At 41.0% G+C, this 25,409-nt stretch overlaps 1 protein-coding gene across 1 annotated transcript in view; it reads left to right on the top strand.

Moving 5' to 3' along the window:
• The window catches only part of Pard3 (par-3 family cell polarity regulator), a 535,997-nt gene that overhangs the window by 376,553 nt on the left and 134,035 nt on the right, over nt 1-25,409 (top strand). Inside the window, exon 21 of the mRNA XM_051201603.1 lies at nt 12,506-12,616. Coding sequence (XP_051057560.1) covers nt 12,506-12,616 — 111 coding nt within the window. The remainder of the gene's footprint in view (nt 1-12,505; nt 12,617-25,409) is intronic.

Raw genomic sequence — 25,409 nt, 5'->3', positions numbered from 1 at the left:
CCAATGAGTTTATTGAACTCAAGTCCAGATCATAAATGAGGGGTTACTCACAGGGATGCCAGTGTTCCCTGCTCCCCAACAGGTCCCTCTGGAACATCTTTACTTAACAGGGATGATGGCTTTCCTATAGGTGGGTAGATAGCCTCTCCTTAGTCCTTCCCCACCTCTATGCTCTTCCTGAGACCCTGGGAGCATGAGCAATTGGGGACAGAATTGCATGCAGCTGTTTGGGAGATATTCTGGGTTCTCAGGAGTCCCATGAGCCTCTCCACTCCTTCCTACAAGAGCAGCTACGGTGATGTTTGGTGGTCAGACCTGATTGAACTCCTGAGGAAGGTGGTGGTGGATTGGATTGATGATAGTCCTGTGCCATCGAAGTGTAGCTCTGCCTGACATATTTCCTTATCCAAGTAGATATAGACTCTGTTAGAAGGAATAGGATGGTAAGTAGAGTATTGGGCCAGCAGTTCATAGCATAGTTTGTGGACACTGCCTCCCTAGCCCAGTTTTTAGGGCCTCAAGGACTCAAAATTGCATCTGCTTGTGATGCTGAGCTGCCATCCACCCCAGGCTCCGTGGTGGCACAAAGACCAAAGGTCATGAAATTTTGCGTTGCCTAGATCACAAATGGCAGAGAGCTGTCTGCTCACTACTTGGAGGGTTTTGATAGTATTCCAGGAAGAGAGCATCTCCTGCAAATGGAAACAGAGGTGCCTAGTCTTATGAGCAACAATGTGTGTTGTGTAAGGGATTATTTCACTTAGCAGAGTGCTGCATCCTTTAGATTACTTTGAGTATTTGTTTACTACCCCCAGTCCCCTTTTTGAGGCAGGCTATATCATGTAGCCTAGTCTATGTATGTTGAACTTCTGATGTGTCTTTCTCTAGTACTGAGATTGCATGTGTGGGCCACCACGCCCAGTTTGAGCAATGCTGGTATTGAACATAGGATTTCCTGCATAGTAGGTAAGCACTCTGCCCACTGAGCCAACTTCCCTGCTCTAGCCACTCTTAAGTAGTGTGAATAGCATACTCTTAAATAGTGTGTGGGTCATAGACGTAACCTATGGTTCTCTGATGTGACACACAATCTCTTAGTCATAGTGTTGCAGTGTTTTCTGTGCTGACCCTGGCATCTCCGTGGGCTATCATCCCCACATTCTTGTTCTGGCAAGTGGAATCATGTTCAGTGTTGTTGTGCTCCAGCATACCAGCTCTTATCTTCCAGATGTGGACAGCCATCAGCACAAGCCTTTTTTCCAGGAAGTGGCTTCCTGTTTCAGTCTTAATATTCTAGAAAGAGAGGGGCCTTTTGGGGGGGGGGGATTGAAGACCAAAGATTTACTGGAGTCCTTTGACTCTTACATCCTTATAGTTTGTAAATGATGGCACAGCCTTACCTTGTTTGCCTTACACAGCAAGTGGTTCTACACCCCTGACTTTGTCCTGTTAGTGATTTATGTCATTATCTGGTGTGTGTTTGTCAGTGCAGAGAAATAGAGCTACTGAAATCTAGTAAGTAACGCTGACCACACCACCAAACTCGCTAGGATACAAAGTGCTAAGGTCACCCGTATGTCTTCCTGGTCTAGAGAGGACTTGTAATTGTACCACTGCTCTGCAAGCATTTACCACACAATTTCGTGTGCATCACACTTGGTGATTTCCAAGGCTCTCTCTCTCTCTCAAAAGCCAGTTCCAGGGATACTGTTCACTGAAGAATCACAAGCTATGCATTTTGGTAGATGCCTGAGGAGCATAATTTCATAAATATATGTACCTTACAGTGTAGTCAGTTTAACATTGACGTAATATTATTTTAGAGCACTGGAAGATAGCCCAGATGATTAAAGCACAAGGGACCTAAGTTTGATCCCAAAACCCAAATTTAAAAACACACACACAAAAAGTTAAGCACTGTAGTTACTCACTCTTGAGCTTATAATCTCAGCACTACAAAGGCAGGAATCTGTAGATCTCCAGGGCTAACTGACCAGCTTGCTTAACCTAATCCATTAAGTTACAGGCCAATGAGAGACCATGGTTAAAAAAATCAAAATCAAGATGAATATCACCATAATAAGAACACCACAAGGCTTACCTCTTGTCTCCACATACATCCACCAGAACTTACTCTTTTCCCTCTCTTCCTGTCTCTTTCCCTCTCTCCCCCTTCCTCATCCCTTCCTCCCCCCCCCCACACACCCCTGGCCTCTCAGAACCCATAGCACACTCAGAATTAAGGATTAAGAGGAGAGAAAATCCATTCAAATACACAAATTCTGGCTTAAACACTTACTGAGCTGTGAATTTCACACTATTTATAGGCAGGACATGTGAGTTAGCAAAGGGACAGTAAATACCTGTCCTTGTCCTGACCCCTTGTTACTTCTACCCTGAACACTGCCAGGACTAGGATCTTCACTAGCAGCTGCATTCTTAACCAAGGAATCATGATACCTTGTGCTGTGCACCCTGGGAGATGAAGCCACAGCATGGAACAGCTGGGGATCTTGGCTGGAAAAGAGCCACTGTTGGCATTTGGTATTACCCTTCAATTTCTGTTGATGCTAAATATTCAACATTCTAGAGTACTACAAGGACAGAAACGAATGCTTATAGTTATGGATCCTCTGTTCCTTGAGAGGATGGTATGCTGGGGAGACACTTCTGCTCTGTCCTTGCTGACTTCTGTGGGTTCTCAGAATGAAGCATGACCTCTGATCCTTGGTTATTTGCTCTCTGAACAGTCTATTGGCCCTTTCAACTATGATCTGATATGCAAATCAACCTAAAGATAAACCGTGATCACACACACCTCTTAATTTACTGTGTAGGGAGCATCCTGGAAGAAGTGTGAATCAACAGAAATTTGTTTCCTGTCATCGACAGAAAAAGTGTTGACTGATGTAGAATTTCGCAGATAATGAGATCTTTAGGGAAGTTTTTGTTTCTAAGTTTCAGAAGATAGGCCAGGAAGTCCAGGGTGTTTTGGGGTTTTGTTTGTGAAACTTCAGCAACCCCTAATATTCATTCATTCATTCATTCATTTTTGGTGGCTTTTGTAAGCATGCAAGGTGGAAAAGTATTGGTGGAGGGTGTTCCTGTAGCTGTAACTGATAGGCCCCTGTGAGTCAGGAGGAAGGACACAGATTATGCCTCCAAGTGTGAATTTAATTGAGGGTTAGTATTCTCGACTCAACAACAACTGTCCCTATATTGTGAGCCCTTGTTACTGTTGGTGTTTTCAATGTGGTACCTATTCAAGTATTGGCTAGGCAGATGGTAGAAGGATTCTCTGTTCAATTAGAATGGGGTATATTCTTCCATCATTGTGTGTGTGTGTGTGTGTGTGTGTGTGTGCTCACAAGTGTGCATGCCTGTGCTATGAGCACTAGTCATTGTGGAGGAGAAATTCAGGTTAGATTCAGATCCATCCTCTAAACCTGTACCCGAAGTGTGAGATATCTTCAATAGAATTTTACCTTCAGGTTCTGGAGGCAACCAAGGGCAATGTCAGCAGCTGCTGTAAAGGGTGAATGGAAAAAGAGGGGTCAACTTTAACTGGGAGAAGAGATGAAAGGAGAGATTACAAGCACTAAAAATCTGTAGGGAAACATTATTTTATTAGCTTCCTTAAAAAGTACATATAGTTGTGTGTGTGTGTGTGTGTGTGTGTGTGTGTGTGTGTGTGTGTGCATCGTGTATGCGCGCGTGCATGTGTGTCTATGTAGCTTACATGGAGTTATGCCACATGGATGATAATGCTACCCCCAAAATCCATAAACTGACAAAACCCCCAGTGCCAGGTATGTAAAACCTCTTTGAATTGTTGATCAGGAGAGTCCAAGAGACTCCCCAAACAATGTTCTATTTCTCTTGGGGGTGGGGGTGGGGGTAAGCCTGCTTAAGGGCACTTGGTGTACTGTTCAGAGGCTGAAGGATAACCATGGAAACCAGATGCAGGGTGTGATTATTTGCCTCTGACCTGGCAAAGTGTTGGGTTTGACAAAAGACGCTTAATAGAAACACTCAAATTGACCCTTCTCATCACTCGGCTGCTTCGAACTCAATCAGGCCCTCATTATTATCAGCATGATGTGCGCAAAGGCAGCCGTGATCGGAGTTTTTCATAATCACTCCTTGAGCCAAATGTAATTTGCAATTTGTGGCATTGTATTATGAAACAATAATGCATTAAAGTGAACAGACCAAGAATTAGAGCATGGCAGTGCAAAAGGACCCAGAGAAGGAGCCAGGAGGCAGAGGCACCCTCGGAATCACTCTGAGTGGACGTGACTGGTGTCTTTGCACAAGAAAGCATTTAGCAAAATCACATTCCTGCTTTGTTTTCCTGTGTTTAAGTGTATGGGAAAGTGGGGGGGGGGGTGTGGGTGTGACCTGTACACATCATAAAGTTGGTGTTAGAGGAGAAGCAAGCTATAATTTGCATATCATTTGCATTTAGATGGTAGGGGTTTTTGGGTTGGTGTGGCTTGATTACAGGTGTGGGTATGACATAAAAAAAATAAGGTGTAACAAGACTTATAAACACCTGGTGTGGAGCAGTAATTACTAATTGACCTCTTTTTATAAGAAGTCCCAGAGGTCATGGCTCGTGTTCTGGGAGCTGATGGCTAGGCTTCAGCCTTGTGATCATGAACCTCATCCACCATCGTCGATGATGTTGGTGTTATTGATGCATGCATTTGTCTCAGGTCTGGAAGGTTTATCTGCTGTACCTTGTCCCCACTTACATTCTCGTGTCTCCCTGGCTTTTATGTACTATGTGTGTGTGTGTGTGTGTTTTCCCCTTCAAGATCTTTTATTCTTAGGTCAAAATTGATTCTGTGATGACTTCCCTTCCCTCTACCCCTATTATTTTCAGACTTTCTATTGTTGCTTTAATATTTCCTTGCTCCACGTGCATCTATGATCTCTGATGCATCAGGTTCCCAGGCATATCAGTGCATCCTTGATTGGATAACAGCTGTGGCAGGATGGAGTGCACTCACAGGAACATTTAGCAGGACATAGGAAAAGGAAATGACTTCCATCAAGGCACATTGTACATCTCAGCATTTAAGGCTATGATAGGTTGGTTACACAGAAGCTTTTTTGTTTTTTTTTTTAAGAAAGTCACTTATTTTTCCCTACATGCCAAACAGAGCAGTACATTTAGTTTATTAAACCAATCAGACTAGGACTGATGAGAACTGTACATAATAAAAAATAATGGTACTAGAGTTTGTGAATTTACTTGTAGAGAGCACCCAGCTACCCTCCATCATTGGGTGAGCCACACCCATGTTACAAAAGAATTGTCAAGTTGTCTCCTGCCCTTTCTCCCTGCCCCCTTCTCATCATTGTTGATTACTGATGCCTTTCCCCCTCCAAATGGGAGCTTTCTGCTTTCCATAATCAGCCCCCTCTTCCTTGATTTCCCCCATCATTTCCACAATCTACTGCTGAGCAAATCAGCCACTTTCATAGTAGCTATTTCTCAAAATGTCACAAAACTGCACAATCGTGACAAGAAGGACAGATTACAAATGACCCCCCCCCCACCTCCTCCACCTTTGTGGAGTCTGGGCTGCAGGGAGTATGGATGGAAATCATGAGCACTCTTTTCCAAAGAGTTTGTGCTCCTCAGTGCTTGAAGCTGATCTTTGCCAAGCCGTTGGCAGTGTTTACATATGCCAGACTGAACTTTTGACATTTGGTGCAAAATGGAAATGTTTGCAGTGCCCTATGAGTGGGTATGTGCAGTTTTTATAATTCTCTCCAGTGCATCAAGGCAGTTCTTGACTTGGCCCTCAAACTCCTAGTCTTCATAGTCAAGTTCTTTTAGGGCCCCTGTCCCATAGGTCACAGTGCTATGAACAGTGTAGGATTATCACCAGTGGAATGTGTGTTAATACTAGTAAATATAAATATTTTATGCATACTAGTGTGTACATGAATGTGTGAATGTGTGTGTAAGAAAGGATACTTATATGTGTGGATATCAAATGTCTACTTTGTTATGCGCTATTTTTTGAAACAAGGTCTCTCACCAGGATTGGGGCTTACCAATTTTGCTAGAATGAATGGCTGGCAATCCATGGGAATGTTCCTGTCTCTCTCTCCTCAGCACTGGGATTACAGTTGCAGACCAGAGTTTTTGTGAGTGTGCTGGGGCTTGAACTCAGGCCATCATGCTTGCACAGGAAGAAATTTACCCATGAAGTTATTTCCCCCACCTTTTCTCATGTGTTTTAGCAAGAAACAAATCAGTCATTTGCTCTGTACATAACAGCATGGAGGCTGACTTTGATTCCTCAAGCACTGTGTCTAGATTGAGTTGAGAGAGCACTGGGTGAGCACTTGGATTTTGTTCACTTGCTGTTAGTAGATTCCCCTAGGCTCCCTGCCCAGGGTCTCACCTGTGGAAAACAGCACTTCCCTCACAAGTTGGTGTGAGAACCATCAAGAGAAAGTACAACGTAAGAACTCAGTAATTACATCATAAAATAAACATCACCAGGGCTGATTGTGTGTCCCACTTAGGAAGTTCACAGAGTGAATTTCCAACAGATGCTAGATTTTATTTTCTTGGGAGTGTCTAAGTTCAGTTCCTCCCCCCCACACACACCCTTGATATCTTCAGGTAACCTTGAGGTTATCTACTCTCTAGTCTCAGCCTTCAGTGTGACTTTGGACAGCTCCCAGGGGCTTCTGGGCCATAGTTTCTTTTTCTGTCAGGTGATGAGTGGACTGGAAGACGAATCTTTTGATTCCCAGAAACCTGTGAACAACTGTCTGCGGTGGAGAAGAATGTAAAAAAATAATCGACAGATGTATGGCTAGAGTTTTATTTTGTTTTGTTTTCTTCATATGAAATCTAGAGAGGTTAGATATTTAGTCTTATGACAACTTGGTAGGCCATGTTTTGTTGATATTCATGGGAGACCTGCCCTTTCCTAAACAGAAACGGAGGGGGATTGGATTGGGAAGTGGAAACAGAAGGGGGGATAGAGGGAGGGACTGGGAGAAGAGGAGGGAGGAGAAAGTGTGGCTTGGATGTAGGCTAAATAAATAAATTTATATAATGTAAAATATATAGAGAGGTTAGGATTTTAAACAAAAATAAGTTCACAGTCGTGTTCAAGATTGCAAGGGCATGTCAGTTATTTTCTCTCATTTACATGATGAATGGCAGTTTAAGGAAGGAAGGACTTACTGTGGTTCACAATCTATGGTGGCAGGACTGGGAGGCAGTCTGTCATATTGCCTTTGCATGCATTTCTCACCGAAACCCCAACAAAGTAATAAACTAAAGGGCGTTGATATGTCTACAGTATAGAAAAAATACATTAGTATCACCAGAATCAACTGGAAGTGGTTTTCTACAGCAACTTGGGGTCAAACAGCTGAGGGGATCACAGCCTCAGCAGCTCTGGGGCAATGTCAGTGGAAGCCAGTGGTTTGTTTTGATGTGGTAAGCATAAATATGTCCTCTGCATTGCATGGGAACTAGGCTGAGGCTGTGTTTGGCTGTCTGGGGGTATTCAGCTGGCTTACTGGGCAGCTCTTATGCCTGAACGGTCTTCAGAGCCGATGACAGCATTGCCACCACCAGCCGTGTCCAGAGAGCCAGCAAAATCAAATGAGAGCTCTCAGATAGAGGAAATGATAGGATGGACACACGAGGTCAGGGGGCTGAAAATGATGAGCAGGATAGGGGATCAGGACTTCTAACGCTTCACAGTGGTGCCTGGTTGGAGTCGCTAGTCTCTGGGAGCTGAGGCCAAACTTGTATTTGATCCCATTAAGAACTCTTCTAACAGCCATACAGTATCATTTATTCTAACTTCATATTTCCTGAGGTAAATAGTCAGACACACATCATAGCAAAGTCCTCCTGAGTCACAGAAGCCTGGTAATTAGCAATGAACTATTAGACTTCAATGACATTTCACTCTTTTTTCTTTCTTTCTTTCTTTCTTTCTTTCTTTCTTTCTTTCTTTTTTTTTTTTTTTGAAGAAAATATTATTTTAAGACCCATTATTCAAAGACTGTAAAATAATTGGTTCTGGAGATGCTATTTATATATACGGCAGCATGTTTTTACAACCTTCTTTTTACTGTATCATGTTTTAAAACACTGTTTGGGGGGAGGAAGCCCTCTCATCACAACCAAAGGGTGTTTTTATTTTATCTAGAACAGCGAGCCGTGTTATCATTCAGAATGGTTTTTCTAAAGACTTCTAAATTTAGTAGCAATAGAACTATCACGGTTTAAATGGCAAGCTATTTCAGCAGTATTTATATTGCTGCGTTGAAAATGAGAGTGATGGTTTAATATCACGGAGAACATAGCAGGCATTATTTCTTAGTGATGGTTCTTTCCATGTAGAAACAGTAGTTCCTGCATCCGTTTGGGGGTTCTTTTACTTGCTTTTAGCCTTCTTCTTCATGACCAAAGGCGTGCCTTACCCCACCTCTTTTCCACAACCACTCTCAAGTGACCTGGCTTGTACAAGTGACCTGGCTTGCACGGTGGATCTCGGGTCCATTGTGCAGCTAATGTGAGATCGATCAGTATGACGTTGGAACGTGGCCACCTATCAGTCATTCTTCCCTGGGTTATGAGGAAAAGTACATACATAGCTGAGTCTTTCCAACATTTTAGTTCAGTGGTAGAATATTTGTGTAGCATACCTAAGACCTGGGTTCAAAAACACCAGCCAATCTCAGTTTTGTTCAATAGATTACTCAATGCACAGCCGTACATCATCTTCTCAGTGAGAGTTACTCAAATCACTGTGACAACAGTGTGTCATTTGAGGGACATTTACAAACTGAAAACTAAATGGCTATACTCATTTACCTTTACAGACATCTAATTATAAGTAAATGCAATATTCTTCTGTAAATAAGTAAGTACAAGATGTATTTGTTTGAACTCAGACTTTTTTTTTTTTAATGTGTCTATACATATGGTCAAGGGATGATGGTCAAGGGAAAACCTTGGGTGACATTCAGCCACCAGACATTGCCCCTCCCTGCCCTGTGTGTTCACTAAATAGTAGTAGCCTGTCTTCCAAACCTTAGAGGCAACAATGATTTCCTGCCATGCTGGTGGCTTTCCCATCTGCAAATCCTGGTGTTTCTGTCTGTTAACCTCTCCTCCCCCTGTGCCCCCCAATACACCTGACTTATGTCACATCTCTGACAGTACCCCCCTTCAAGGACTCAGGTTCTTACACTTTAGCTGTTAGTATCAGATGCCACCCAGTATCCATCCTGGATTTGTGGTCCTTGTGATTCCTCAAAGAAAATCATCGTATCTTGCTTCAGGTTCCCTTGTGCTAGCTCTTTCCTCATGTTTTCTTTTATTTGAGAAAATATTTTATGCATTCCAGGCTAGCCTCATAGTTAGCATGAATTCTGTTCCTTCTGCCAGCGCCTCCCAAGTGCTGAGATTACAGGGGTGTGCCACCATGCTTAGTTAATGGGGTTCCAGGCCTGGAGCCGAGGGGAAATAATCAAGTCCTTTACCAGCTTGAGTCCCAGCCTCAGCCTGTATGATGACTCCCACGGATCTGTGCCCAGTGTTATCATCTTAGGAAAGCCATCTCTGAAATAAAATCTCTGGCCCGCTTTGTCCTTCTTGGCATACATACCTGTGTGCTCCCTTGTCCTTTGCATCCTGCTGTCACCTAAATACAAGCTGTAATAGAGGCTCCATGAGGCCAAGTGACATGGCGTGTTATAATACTGTGTGTAGCTCCATACCATAGACAAGTCAACTCTTATGCAAGCAGATGCTTGATAACTTTTGTGAATGACTGAACATGATTCTTGAGATGATGTTTTCCTGGGATGCATGCTTTTCTGTTTGTTTTTTGATCCATTCGTCTTATAAAGTTTAACTTTATAATGCTTAACTCCCAGGCTTGTGTGTGTGTGTCTGTCTGTCTGTCTGTTTATATATTAGTTTTAAAGTCCCAGCACATGTTTTATCCTCTGTGAAATGTGGGCTGATTCTAGTTTAATCAAGTTCATGGAGACCTGTTTTTCTTCTTTCCTTCCTTCCTTTTCCAGTTGTAGTTACTGTCTACTTTTTAAATAAGATCAAATGTCAAGGACAGATATACTTTGTAGAATTAACTTGTAGTTAGGTTTTATTGTTTTTTCCACATTCGGATATCTAATTTTGATGGAACAGAGGTGACAATGCGTGAAGTTTTTCTGGCATAATATTGTGATGATGATGTTTGTAAACCTTTGGCGAGCACAATGTACCTTAACTGCTGTTTGAGGTCTGTACTCCATACTTCATGTGTGGCTGTATGTTTAAAATGAGGTTTATACTAGTAAGAAATGACCTGTGCCACTAACCAACCTGTGGCTTGAAATCTTTTTTGTTTTTTGTTTTTTGTTTTTTTTTCTTTTATCTGTCAACTGCACCAGGCTTTGCTTTTTTCATTTTGGTGTGGGTTTGTCTCTGTCAACCTCATTCCTGGTTCCTTTGCCAGGCAGCAGCATTAGAGAGGGCCTTATAGGCCAGTTCTTTCATCACTAGCAACCTGAAAGGCTCCCTAGTCCCTGGGTAAAGCCAGGTCCCTTTGGCTCTGATGCAGAAAAGGATTTTACGATGAGCAAAATAGTGCTGGGGATTGTTTAAAAAGCAGAAAGGTGCTCAGGGAAAGAATATGCCACACCTAATGAGAGTTTGGGGCTAGGCTTCTCAAGAGTCACCATTCAGTAAAGGATACTTCAAACAAGGATTTTAAACATGGTGGGGCAAGGGACTGAGAAAGCATAGTTGCACAAGGACAGAATAAGACAAACCTGAGTGTGGATATGGGTTTCCAAACAAGGGTACCCCTTCAAATGTCCCAGTGGTAACTGGACAGAATGTTAGAAACTCTGGGTGTTTTGTTGCTCAGTGGATTTCTAAGAAGCTCTCTCCTCTTCTAACTCTGGTCTCTTTTTTTAACTGAGATTATAGGATGGCTTCCGAGGTGGCTGGGATGCAATTGCAATCTGATGAAATTGTACAAGTCATTTAGGATATGCCCTTTTACTGTACAGGTGCTTTTGGATGAGTTTTCTTAAGTATTACAGGTTTGTAGCTGGAAAGGGAGAAAGACCTTTAGCAAAAGTTATTTGTGTTCAGTTCTTGATTCTCCGCTGGACAGGAAGCTTCAACCACACTGGGATGGGGAGTTTTCCTTCTCGTGCCCCTGATCTTATCTCCTTCTGTCCTGTGTCACCTCTTCAAATAAAAGACTCAGCCCTTCCTGTCCTCCCCCCTTCTTTTATTAATGAGCATTTCTTTGTGTAACTGTGTGCCTGAGATTTCTTCCTGAGACAGCTGGTGACTTGACAATCCTTATGCATGAATCTGATGGGAAACCATGGAAGGCAAGCATTGCAGGGCACATGGGCTTTTTATAGAGGAAAATAACAGCAGGAAAAGAGAGTCCATATGAAACTGGAAGCATCTGTAATGTTTTGCATGCCAGCATAGACTTGCATGACATTCTCTTAAAAGCCCTAGGGTCAGCATCTATCCTCAGCAGTGTATAGACGAAGGCTGAATCACACATGCATTCCTTGTGTTTGGTTTCACTCAGATGTGGGTTTCTAAGAGATGGTATCCTCCTGCTGTTACTCACTGGACTAAGGAGAGTCTTTGGTGAAGACACCCCAAAAGCTTTCAGTTTAATAAGCTCCAGTCTAGCAGTGTGAATTATCCTCTGTGCTTTAAACCCTGCAAACGTTTGTCAGGTTTTAAACTATGATTAATGGTCCCAATAAGCCTACCCGTTGAAAATAAAGAAGAGTCATTGCTTATGGAGAGATCATTAACTAGATGATTCTGGATTCTCAGTCTTCAGCCCTAAGAGAAGCTCTCTCTGTACAGATTCTTTTCTTCTTCTGGTATCTGATGTTTTCAGCCTGTCATTCTGCACATTTATCATTTGCTTGTTTCATGGGATCAACAGCAAATCTTTCTTTTGTTGGTTTTGAGGCAGAATCTCTTATACCTCAGGTTGACCTTTAACTCTTTCTGTAGATAAGGATGACCTTGAACAACTTCTCTCCCTCTCTCTCTCTCTCTCTCTCTCTCTCTCTCTCTCTCTCTCTCTCTCTCTCTCTCTCTCTCTCTCTCTCAGAAAGGGGGTGCTACAGATGGAACCCAGGGTTTCATGCATGCTGGGTAGGCACTGCCTATTGGGCCATTCCTCAGCCCCTCAGAAGAATAAACTGGTTAGCCTTTATCAGTTTTTTATTTTGTTTTGTCAAATAACACAAAAATATAGATACAGAGGGGCTGGGGAGTAGCCCTTCAAAAAGGTTTTGCCTGGAATATTCTAATTAAATTTAGTAGAATTTTCTAATTGAAGATGATAGACTCAGGAGACATCCGGACTGCATTGTGAGGAACCATGTGAGGAAGGACAACTCACTGTGTATATATTGACCAGGTAGAATATTTTATTACCAACAGGTTTGGAAAACACCGAAAAGACGACAAGATGGAGAAAATGGGTCGAATAAAAATCCAGGATTCCTTCACATCAGAAGAGGACAGGGTGCGGATGAAGGAAGAGCAGGAGAGGTAGGCCTCGAAGGTACCAGCCCCTGCCCTCTGGCAGAGGTGCTGCCCTCACTTATGGCTATCTCTCTACTGATTTTATCATACATGCCAATAGTTTGTACTCAGCTGTGATATCTGTGTGATGATTGTGGATTAATGTAGTACAAAGAAAGGCTTTTAAAAAAGGAGGAACTTTTGTATTCATTTGAACATAAGTGAATTTTAATGATTTTACTCAAGAAATTTTACATAGTGGGTGAGTAATATATTAATGCCAAACTTAGTGTTTGTTTCGTGGGTTTTTTTTTTTAATGTGTGTAAGTTATGTGCATCTATGCATATCCATAAGGACGTGCATCTATGTGGAAACCTTGTGTCTTCCCCTGTTGCTCTTTGTTGTTTTTTTCTGTGTTTTTGAGAAAGGGTCCCTCACTGAACCTAGACCTGACCAGCAAGCCTTGTTTCCTCCTCCCCAGTACTGGGATGATAGGAACATACATCCAGCTTCTGCCTTACACTGCCTTTACTGAGTGCCCACAGCCAGGCACCCTGTGCCTAGAAATAATTTTCCTTTCCACATTTGGATTTGAGTGACTGTCATTTTCTCTGTAGCTTGTATAGCACCTTTGAGAGCAGGTGTGTGCTAGAGGTGAGTTATCTCATGCTAATGAATGAGTAAGAAAACTAAAAAAGTATTCCTCTCCAGTCTGAAGGTACTTCTGATTTTACTTTGCAGTTCTGGGGATTGACTTGAAAGTGTCACACATGTCAAGCAAGCTCCCTGCTTCTGAGCTGTGCCCAAGCCCAACAGCTTCTTGTATACAAATTAGCTTGGGAATGTTTTCATTCATGTTTCTCTGGGTAATTTTGCTTTTTATTTGTCTTTGTTTTGAATGGAGCAATTATTTTGTTCTTTAGCTCGCCAGTAAAACATAGATGTGGGGAATGAATAATAAAACACAGAGTTTTAATGTACAAGTTTGAGTTTACCTAAGTATGTATTTTTATTCACTTTTTATCTTTTTACTTACCTATATACCTTTGTTTATTCTAAGAATAGAGCCCAGGGGCTCATACATGCTAGGTATTCTACCACTGAATTGACTTCAGCCCTCAAATTTCCTTTGAATTCATTGTACTGTGTTAGGTGGGCTCCCTCCTTCTGTTTTGTTTGTTTTTTACTAGTGTGTATTCATTTTGCAGATAGGCAGTTTCATTGTGCTGCTGTAATATTTGCACCTGTGGTGCACTGTGCTCACAGTCATACCTCCCGATGGTCTCTTGTACCTCCTTCCTCCACCCTCTTCCTCTTCCCTAACAGTTTCCATCACTTTCACGCTAAAAAGAGCGTCTTTCTTTTAAACATAGAACATACCAAGTCAGTGTGTGGACTAGAGTCATCTACAGATGTACAAGTTACTTAGATAGCAGATGGAGTGATAGAAGGCAAAGCTCTGCTTCCATGCCTTGAAATTGGCCAACACTGCAAAAATCTCCCATAGTCTAGACATGCTTGCTTTGCAATTAGGTGGCTTCTGTACTTCCCTTCAGAATTCTAACAACATTTCCAAGATAGTTCATCATACATAGTTAAATGTGTCCAACTAAACAATGAGTTTAACATCATAGCATCATTAGTATTAATAATTTGCCCAAAGCACAGTTCATTTCTTAGTTTGGCTTTTAATCTATCTCTGTGCCTCTAATGATGTCGTTCCTTGGTAACTCAGTTGGTCATAGTAAATTTACAGTGTTCATGGGCTTAGGACAAAAACCTTTCTAAAAGTGACTGGTCAGTAAAAAAATTGGTTATACTCAGAAATTTGAGCAAGTTATGGCTCTTTACATTTCATACTTTTGAAAGGATGTTTGATGTGAGTCTTGGATTTATAATAGAGGGAGTAACAAACTGGTGCTGATGGTGGCACACTGGGTGTTTGATGTTATGCTGGTGCTGAGTCACACTGTATCCTATGTGCTTTGATGGGTGCTCATCACAGTGCATACTTGGTACTTGTGAGGAGGTGCTAAGTCCTACTGTGTGTTTGGTGCTTGTGATATGTGCCAAGTCTTCTTTAGTCTGATTTCCCGTCTGTGCTGTTTCAGCCATGAGCAATGCTGTTTTGAGGAGGGATATAGTAACTTCCTGGGGGGAAAAGTGATTGGAAGAACAGACAAAAACCAAACCAGAAACAGATAAAAACCAAACCAGAAAAGAACATTCTCGCCATAGCCTCACACTGTATCTCTGTGTCTGCCTGCCTCTCTCTCTCTCTCTCTCTCTCTCTCTCTCTCTCTCTCCCTCCCTCCCTCTCCGTGTGTATGTGTGTGTGTGTGTGTGTGTGTGTGTGTGTGTGTGTGTGTGTGTGTAGTAACAGTGAAGCTATCCTTCTATAACATTACTTTACACTGGAGCTAGAATATTTGGTTGATTCTACATAAAATATAAAACCTGAAATTCCTTCATTGGTGATTCATGACATGTCCCTCAAACCAGACTTTTTCTTGCCTGCAGACATGTGTGAAGCCCATTACTAAAGAAGTAAATTCTGGAAGATGGAAAGTACTGTGTCTATGATGTTTGAATGTTGTACCTCAAATGCTGGTTTGTTCTGATGGTGGCCATGAACTCGGTTCCTCTGAGTCGTGGCCTTTGTTATGGGACTTCATTCCTGTGCACATCTTCTTGTCCTGCTGCCCATGTAGCAACCAAATCACTGTCTTGTAGTTTGTTTGATTTTTTTCCTGAGTGTAGGTTTTATTTGATAAATATCAGCAAAACTGATATTATAGAGAAAAAAAATGCAAGGACTGTATTTCCAGAGCGAGATCTCTGCGTGAAGGAACTATGTGTTGGAGCAAATGGTTCTCACGGAAGAACCGTGTGACTGTAAGATCTTCTATGAAGCTTTCAAGACAGCCAATGACTGCATAATATGAAGCAACTGAAACATTTTCAAATTGTTTTCTGTTGGACTAACCTTAATATGTTCTTCTTCCATACATATTAATGGCATGTTTATGTGTGTGCTCATGTGTAACATAGGCATAGAACGTGGGAGTTTGGGGCATGTTAAGCAAGTTCTCTATGGCTGAACTACACAATCCCACCACACCAAAATAAATAAATAAATAAATAAATGAATGAATAAATAAATAAATAAATAAAATTAGTAAAGGCTGCTGGACAAGATATCTTACATCCACAATTTTAGTAGGAGGCTAATGCAGGACAATGAATAGTTCAAGCCCCCCCCCCCTTGTCCTGCCCTACTAGAAAAGGGGGCAAAGTGCCTGCCCCGTACACAAAAGCCTCACTTTGATCCCCAAAGCTGCATACACCATGTAGAGTAGCATAATCCTAGCATTCAGGAGGTGGAGGCAAGATCAAAAGTTCAAGATCATCCTTCGTGTTAAGCTACATAGCTAGTTCAAGACCTGCTAGGGATACATGAGACCGTGTCTCAAATAGATAAATAAAATCTTGGGTGGTTCATGGGTCTCTAGGGAGTTCAAAGTACAGCTCAGTGGTAGATTATATACTTAGTATAAATGAAATCTTGAGTTCAAGTCCCAACACCAAAAGAATTTAATAGATTATTTAATTATTCTAAGGCCAATTTCTGTTTCTTAATGCCCCCCCCCCCCCCCGTTTAAGTTGTACCATGGAGACAGGCTTGGTAGCTTGGGTGTTTAATCCTAGCTATTCAAAAGACTAAGGCAAGTGGATCACAAGTCCAAATCTTACTTAGAATAAGTACAAGGGCAGCCTGAACAATTTAATAAACCTTATCTCAAAAGAAAAACAAAAAACTTGACTGTGGATATAGTTCAGTGATAGAGTACTTAGCTAGAATGCATTAGACCCTGGGTCTAAACTCCACCCTCCCTATGGGTAATTCTCTGCAGATTGAATCCGTTTTCCAAGTAGGGGCATTTTGTTTGTAGCTGGGAGATTTCACCATAGCACAGACTTTATCTGTACCTACTCTGGATAAATAAAGACTGTGCTCAGTCACAAATATGGTCTCTTCATGTTTCTCTGCTGCAATTAGTGCTAAAAGCCATTTATTATAAAAGCACAAATACTAATGAATAGAAATGTTACAAGAACAAAATCTTGTGTGCTTTGTCCCCATCACACATCATCCATTTTAATTAGAGAAAGGGGTGGTGGGCACTGTGACAGAGTCTGGAATTAAAATCATTAATTGATGTCAAGCTGAAGAGAGACAGCAAGAATCCAGTGACAGCAGGAACAGAATTTACCTTATTGAGTTATTTAGTAGTATATTACATTATTTTGTGTAATTTTGCTATGCGGCTTCAATGCAATTTCATTGTAATGAAAAAAAAATCTTATTTTTTCCCCTGAAAAAACAGAGGTGTGAATATGCATTGGAAAATAGCAAATCAAAATAAGTTCTTCCTTTTTTTTTTTTTTCAAAATCTGATGAAAAGTTTTAACTGTTTTTTTTTCCCCCTTGCATTTAAGTGATAGGAAACTGTGTGAAATGTTTTTTTTGCAGGTGTTGGCCGATTGAGCTATAGCTGCCTGCATTCATTTAAAGCCTGAGTAGTTGTTAAGTGGGAAGAGTGGGCAGAGATGCATAAAGCAGGAGAGGTTTATTTGTCACGCTGTATTTGGGGGCACCAGTTACCACCATAGCTGCTGATGGCTAATCTGAGACAAATGGGATGGATAAGGCTGAACAAAACCGAACTGTTCAGAAACATGAATAACCCCTACTCTCTGAGATAATGTGTGACCTCAGGGTCTCTATAAAAGAATGGAGGGGTATTTTTTATAGCAGTGACCATCTGGAACCATTAGGGTCTCAGCTGCAAGGTAATGGGCTTTTTTAAAAATTTTCATAAAGAAACTATGATACTCTTATTGGGACATTGAAAATATTTTCTCCCCTGGGCCAAATATTTTTTGAAGTAAGTTCTTCCATCAAGAATGAATACAGATAGCATACAGATAAAACCTAGAGATGTTGCAAAGCCCCTTTACATGGATGGTTTGATGATATACAAGATTTCAAGGGAGAATTTTAAAAGTTAATAAGGTAAATCACTTGATTTTGATTTTCTGAATTGGAGGTTTTTTTTTTTTTTTTTTTTTTTTTTTTTTTGCTTCTTTGTTTTTATTTGACAGGCTTTCATGTAGCTTAGGCTGGTTGGACTGGATTTCTCTATGTAGCTGGACTCCCTCTCTCCTGTTTCCGGGATGCAGCAGCACATTCTCTTTGTGAGGTGCTGGGAATAGAACCCAGGACAAGCACTGTAGCACCTCAGTCACATCTCCAGCACACTCAGGCTTTTCATTGTATTTTGCTTGTAAATTTCCCCTAGAAATTCTCTCTCTCTCTCTCTCTCTCTCTCTCTCTCTCTCTCTCTCTCTCTCTCTCTCTCTCTCTCTCTCTCTCTCTCTCCAGATCCCACTACCTTCTGTAGTAGCTGTCCGCATGTAGGTGTGCTGGAACTGTTATTGAGGTTTTATTATTGTCGGCATGAGCTGCCAGGATGGAAAGGAACTTAGGGGCTAAAATACACAGGTGACAATAAGATTATCAGTCATTTTCTATGATTGGTGCTTAGAGGGGGGGAAATCGGTGTTTTTAGAGGGGACTGTTGTTATTCTCCGAATCAAGGACTGCTGGTAATCAGTTACAGGATATAGGTTTGGATACAAGGACAAAAGTAGTTGAGCTAGGTTTCACAGATAGTATCTGATGCTGATAAGCTCCCTTCTGAGAAACTGGCCTCTTAGATAGTATCACCTGAGGCTGGGGAGATGGCTCAGTGGGTGACCTGTAAAAAGCTGAGTATGGTTCTGCATGCCTGCAGTTTCAGTGCTGGGGGTAAGGGGGTGGAAAAAGGGTCACCATCCTTACTGGTTAGTTTGTCCATCTGAATTGGTGAGCTCCAGGTTCAGTGACAGATGCAATCTTACAAAATAAGGTAGAAGGCAATTAAGAAAGGCACCTGACTGGTTCATCTCTGACCTTTTACACATACACACAGGAACACATCATCCACCCACACACATACAAAGGAAAATGGCCCCTAGTAAATATTAATTTCTATAGTTTAGAAAGACCATTCCAATCCAGGCCCCATCATCAACATTGAGGAAGTGATACTTAGATAGAGTGGGTGGCAGTTCAGATGCAGGACTCCTGGGTGTGTGCTCTGCCTGACGGCAGCCTCTCCAGGAGCTGGGTAGCCTTGCTTTTAGTGAACTGAGGCTCATGTGCAGTTCTGTAATTCCTCTATAAACCAACTCAAATCATTCTTTTTCATTTTTGAAGGCTCTAAATTTAGAACTTTAGCTCTGTGTTTACATTTGTTTTTCTTTTTCCCACCAAAGTTTCATCAGCTTCTCAAACTTTTGTGAGTCTTGGCATGGGAGAGTTTGATTGCAACCTCTCCTGCTTGAGGGACAAATGCAGGAACAATGTCAGTGCAAGGTCTGCCAGAACTTCTCAGCAAGTTCCTATCTCAAAAATGTAAGAGTAAAGAATGGGCTGGGAAAATGGTTCAGTGGCAAAGCCCTTGCCTATCACATATGGGACCATGGATTCCATACCAGCCCCATGAGAGGCATAGACAGACAGACAGACAGATAGACAGAAAGACAAACTATGTGAATTCCCAGGACTCCTGGATACAGCCCTTGATGAAATAACTATCTTAAAATGACCAAATATTATGTAATAATAAAGTGGGTTGTTGGATATATAATTGACATTCAGATTAATATTCTGCTAAATTAATAGTGATGGCTCATTTCTTTCTGGTACTTGTTTAGGTATTTTTTAAGAGCAAAATTTGTTTCTTGTTTAGAAATAATGTCCATTTTTTTTTCCTCAAATTTCATATTCTTTGTGATGTGGGTTCTTTTTTAAAGTATTTTTTTTCTTATTTTAGTTGTTTAGGTTTTTTTTAATCTTGTTTTTCTTTTGGTTGAGCCACAGTTGAGAAAAGAGTATGATGCAAAGAATAAAAATATCTCTTAACCATATAGCATTTTCATTTTGGATACCCAGTAGTAATTGATTTTTAGAATTATGTCCTTGTTTATCATAATTGTTCTTAAGTAGAAGGGAATGTAATAAAAATCTGCTCTTTGATTTACTAAGTTGATGTTAGGATTCGTGTCACTGCTTCTCTTGTGAATATTCTACAGGAACCTTGTTACTAGAATCTAGGGCTTTCCCAGGAGAATGCCTTAACTTTTCAGCATAGTCCATCTCTAACAAGGCCCTGCTTCCAACGTGGGAGGTTAAGGTATTTCTAGGGAGTTGGGGCACCTTGAAAGCATCTCAGTGGTCCCCATGCTGGAAACAGTAGAACTGAAGCCATGTCAGATGTCAAGTGTTGTCCCCTTTTCAAAAAATGTCTGAGTGAGGCACATTAAGTACTTCCATCTCCTGGATGCAAAATAAGAAAAACTGGGCCAGTAAGAAACTTCAGCATGAAAGCATGTACAATTCTGGGTACATGAGCTAGAGCCCCAGAACCCACGAAGGGCAGAAAGAACCAATCACAAGTTGTCCCCCAACCTCTACATGTGCACTGTTGCATTTGAGTGTGTGTGCATATGTATGTGCATGCACACACATAGGGACGCACACAGGCACACACACAGAAAAAAAGGAAGAAAGAAAGAAGAAAGAAAGAGAGAGGGGAGAGGGAGAGAGAAAGAAAGGAAGGAAGAAAGAAAGAAAGAAAAGAAAAACTAGAGAAATTTGACCCTTCGTAACCATTATTTGGGACATGTTCCCTTTACCCAGAATCTTCTCATGGGTAACACTGGTCATCACTGTAGTGTGATAAGCACAGCGAAGTCACTCACCCAGAGACAGGATATGCCCCACATTTCCAGGAGCATAAAAGATCGTGACCAAGGTCAAGAAAAGTTATGCACCACAGAAAGCCCCCCCCCTCCCCCCCGTCCCTGGAAAATAAAAGTTCTTCACTCTGTGCTATTATTTGGACAGGTTGTCGGGGAGGAAGTCGCAATGCTGGAGGTAACTGTGAAAGTTGCTGTCTGTTACTATGAGGTGATTGTACCTGTCCTGCACATACTTTTGCATGGATATAAGTTTTATATATGGTATAAATGCTCAGATGTTCAGTTGACACATTTTATGGCAATGTGCATTCAGTGTTTTGTTTTGTAAATTATATAAATCTTATTTTTTAAGTTTTTTTTTCATTTATTAAAACTTTTTTAGAAACACCTTGCAAATAAAAAACATCTTGAAGCAAAATTAACCAAACCCATGTAGAACAGACATTCTGAAGCAATGGTACTTCACAATGAATTTTATACTTTCATTATCAAATACATTTTATGTACTTATTCACCACCAAAACAAACAAACAAAACATGACAGCATTACAACTAGAAAAACAACTGGCTTTATATCCTCTTTCATGACTTGAGTATCCATTGCCTGCATTTCTTCCTTCCTCCCCACCAAGTATTTACCCATTCCAGTTGTCCTTTCTGTGTGTTATAATGTACCCACATGTACATTTGTTTACCTAAACACACACAAACACCTATGCACACACACAACATAAACTAAGATCTGCATATGAGGGAGACCGTGCATTTTTTAAAATTTTACATATTCTAAGTATGTCCATTTTTCTGTAAGTTATTTCTGTTTTCTTTAGGGCTGAAAGGTATCCATCTTATATATGTACTGGCTTATATATTCTGGATTTTCATTATCCATTCATCTGCTGTTGGACAACTTTGGTTTCATTTCCTTGCTGATGTAAAGCAGCAATCAATATGAGGGTACAAATACCCCTATGGTAGGGTGTGGAGATCTCTGGGTATGTGCCCATGGGACGAATAGTTGGGACAAATGGTAGTTTTGTTTTCATTTTTAGGGGGAATCTCCACACTGAGTTCCCCAATGACTATATTAATTTATACCCTCCCCCCAACAATGACTAAGGGTTCTCTTTCTTCACATCCGCTCCAACACTTATTGTCAGGTTTCTTGATGACAGCTATTCTGACTTGGGTGAGGTGGTATCTCAGGGTAATTTTAATTTACATTTCCTTGGTGACTAGGACTTTCTAAAGTAGTTATTGACCATTCAGGTTTCTTTCTCTGTGTGTCTGTCTCTGTCTCTCTCAACCATCTATTTAATTAATTATTCATTAGCCCATTTGTTAAATGGAAAGCTTTATTTACTTGGTGTTAACTTTCTGTAAATCTTGGTAAGTTCTAGCTATTAGCCCTTTGTCTGAAGTGAAGCTGGTGAGAATTTTCTCCCACAATGTGGGCTGTCTGTGTGCTCTGCTGGTAGTTTCTTTTGCTGTGCAGAAACTTTAGTTTCTTGTAGCCCTACCTGTTGACCACAGGGACAGTCCATGTGGTATTGAACTTCCAATAACAATAATTAAGACTGTGTAGTGTTTGTTGGAGGGACAGACCCATAGGCCAGTAATTGATAGTCTTCTTCTTGTATTAGTTACTTGTTTTGCTGCTGCCATAAAATTCATAAGAAAAGCACATTAAGGGGGAAGGCTTATGTTTGCTCACAGCTTGAGGTTGCATTCATCATTGTGAGGAAGGTGTGGCAGCTGCTCACCTTACTCCTGTAGTCAGGGAGGGGGGAGATGAATGCTGGTGTTAAGTTCTCCATTTCTTCTGCCATCACATTTAGAATGTGTCTTCCCTCATCACATAACCCAATCTAGTATCTTCACAGTGGGTATACCTGGAGATCCAAATGGTGATTCTAAGCCCTGAGAAGTTGACCATCAAGGTTAACCACCATCTAATTGTTCCTTTTCACCATCGCTTATTCTAGCTTTTGTCTTTCCTCATGCGGATTACACATGGCATTTTTATGCATGCAATGTTAAAGATCAAAGTCTCAGCTCACAGATACTTAACACAGACTTCACTGAACTACATGTCCTGCCCAAAGTAAATGGTAAAATAATTTCATCAGTGGCTATAGAAGTCTTGTTGAGTTTTTATAGGACTTGCAGTGAGCCTGAGTATATGTGGGAAGAACTGACGACATCTTACACTGAGTGTTCCCACTGTGAGTACAGGGTACCTCTCTGTACCTCACATGGTTTTTCATCTCCCTCAGCTCCATACATAGTTTTCACCACACTGGCCCTGTGTGTGTGTGTTGCTACATTCTCATCTATAAGACAATATTTGGTTTGTTTGTGGCTATGTAGTTTTTTTTTTTTTTTTTTAAAGCAGTTGTAGTGGTATAGCAGTTTAATTTCAGGGCCTATGTGTTTAGACTGTCTTTTGTAATATAAAGTTCAGTAGGTTAAGTGAGATGGATAAAGGTGTTTGTCATTAAGCCTGAACACCTGAGTTCAGTACCCCGAACCTAGAAAGAGATCTGACTTCCTGTAAGCTGTCCTCTGACCTACACAGACACCATGGTGTATGTATACACACACACACACACACACACACATACACACACACACACCTCGATGGCATTTTGTATTGTTTTGCTTTGAAACAAGGTCTCCTGCAACCCAGTAGAAGGCTGGCCTGGAACTCATGGTGTAGCAAAGGATGCCTGTAAAGTTCTAACCCCTTGCCTCCTCCCAATCACTGGTATTCTGGCTATGCACCCCAGGTTATACTCTCCTGGGATTAAAGGCAAGGCTCATACATAGAAGGCAAGCACTCTACAACCTGAGCCACTTTCTCAGCTGCCTCCTGGGACTTTACATGTTGTTCCTCTCTGTCACCTGCAGAACTGTTCTGTTGTTCTAGATTTTTGTACATTCCTTTGGATTTCCTATTAGACCATGCCATCTGAAAATAAGACTCATTTCTTTCCTACCCATCTGCTTTTCATATCTTTGGCTAGTTTGTATAATTTTCAAGAAGTTCCAGCCCTGTGTGGAGTGGTGGTGGAGAGGTCTGTGTGTCTACCTCTCTGCTTGTCAGAGTGGAAACATTCATTTTCTCCACTGTGTGTTAATAAAGCTGTAAGAAGCTGTAGGTTTAGAGAAACACTTGCATTAAGCTTAGGAGACCCTGCTATAGTATTATTTTTCTGAGGAGTTTTGTCATAATGTGGGTACATTTATCAAATGCTTTTGCATCACTTGATAGGATCATGTGATTTTAAAAAATCTAGTCTAGGCCACATTCTTGTGATGAGCCCACTTGGTCATAGTGTATGATTATTGAATTCTGTTCACTGATATTCTGTTGAGGATTTCTGCTTCTATGTACATGAGAAATATTGGAGTCCAGCTTTCTTTTCTTCTCTCCTCTCTCTCTCCTCTCTCTCTCTTCCTCTCTCTCTCTCTTTCTCTCTCTCTCTCTCTCTCTCTCTGTGTGTGTTTGTATGTTTGTGTGTGGTGGCATTGTCTCCATGATTTGAGTACCTTTTCTGGATTCTTTTCAGTATGTGTAGGTGTCATTTATGCAAACAAAAGTCTAGTTCAAATATGAAGAAAGGTAAATAAAACAAAACATTAAAATTAGTCTAAAATACTAGTCCACAGAAATAAGTCTTCAGTGATTCTTAACATTTTTACTTAGGCATGATTGTTCAGATGTCTGGGGCACAGTGTAATATTCTCATGCATGGTGTAATGAGCAAATCAGGGAGGTGACTGTAGCCACCTTCTCAAACTCTGTGTTCAAATCCTGTCTTCTGTTTCGAGATGCAGATTGCTGCTAGCTGAGGTCGCTGCACTGTGCAACAAAAATGAGACTCCCATCTTCCTTCATAGTTGTGACTTTGACCTCTCTGCAACCTCTCCCCATCCCCCATGCAGCTCTACTCCAGCCTCTGGCAGCTACCAATTGATTCACTGCTGTGAGATGCCTCTTTGTGCATCTGGCTTCTATCATTGGGCTTGATGTCCTCTGGCCTTATTCACACTGCCCTAACTGATAGAATCCCATTCTTTACATGATTAAATAGTACTCATTTGTACATATGCACCACATTTTCTTTATAAATCTATCCATTTTTTAGCACGTATGGAAATTTTAGTGCATAGCTTTTTAGCAAATCACTTTTTGTCTGAAAAACACCTACAGTCTATGCTGAGAAATAACTCAGTGACTAAGAGGACACTCCTCTTGCAGTGGAATTGAGTTCAATTCCCAGCACCCACTTTGGTTGGCCAAGAGAGCACCCATAGCTCCAGTTCCAGGGAATGCATTGCCACTGTGGGCACCCATATGCACAAGTAAATACCAGTACAGAAACGCAGAATTGAAATATAAAGATGATAATAAGACATCAAAGTTTTTTAAGTGTGGTATCCTTTGGATTGTACCAATGCTGGCTTGCTGTGTGTGTGTGTGTGTGTGTGTGTGTGTGTGTGGTGATTCTAAATGTTCTGCTGTTCCTCTGCAACATTCTTCTTAAAGTTCATAAATATACATCCCCATGACAAAGGTACTTCTCCCATATCCTTGCCAGGGCTCCATTGATTTTAGATAAGCCACTCAATTCATAAATGTGTAATGAAAATACTTTCCCATCAAAAATTATCAAAGTTTAACTGAGAATTGTTTTTTAATTAGGGAAAATACCGATATTATTTGATGCGTGTGTGAGGGGGGTCTCTGTACAAAGTAATTTAATAATATTTTTAAGTCAGTAAAAATGATCATTTAAGATCTGTTTCTCGTTTTAACACAGGCAGTTTTTATTTCAGAATTTGATTTTGTGGATGTCTTTTGTATCCTTGATTCATTCTGGCATTCTATTCTGACTGGAAAACTTGAAATCAAAACCAGTGTCTCTAATCTGAGGTCTTCCTGCC

This window comes from Phodopus roborovskii, unplaced genomic scaffold, assembly GCF_943737965.1.
Source record: "Phodopus roborovskii unplaced genomic scaffold, PHOROB, whole genome shotgun sequence".
In the NCBI taxonomy this organism is placed as follows: Eukaryota; Metazoa; Chordata; class Mammalia; order Rodentia; family Cricetidae; genus Phodopus; species Phodopus roborovskii.
This window is presented reverse-complemented; position numbering and strand designations above follow the sequence as displayed.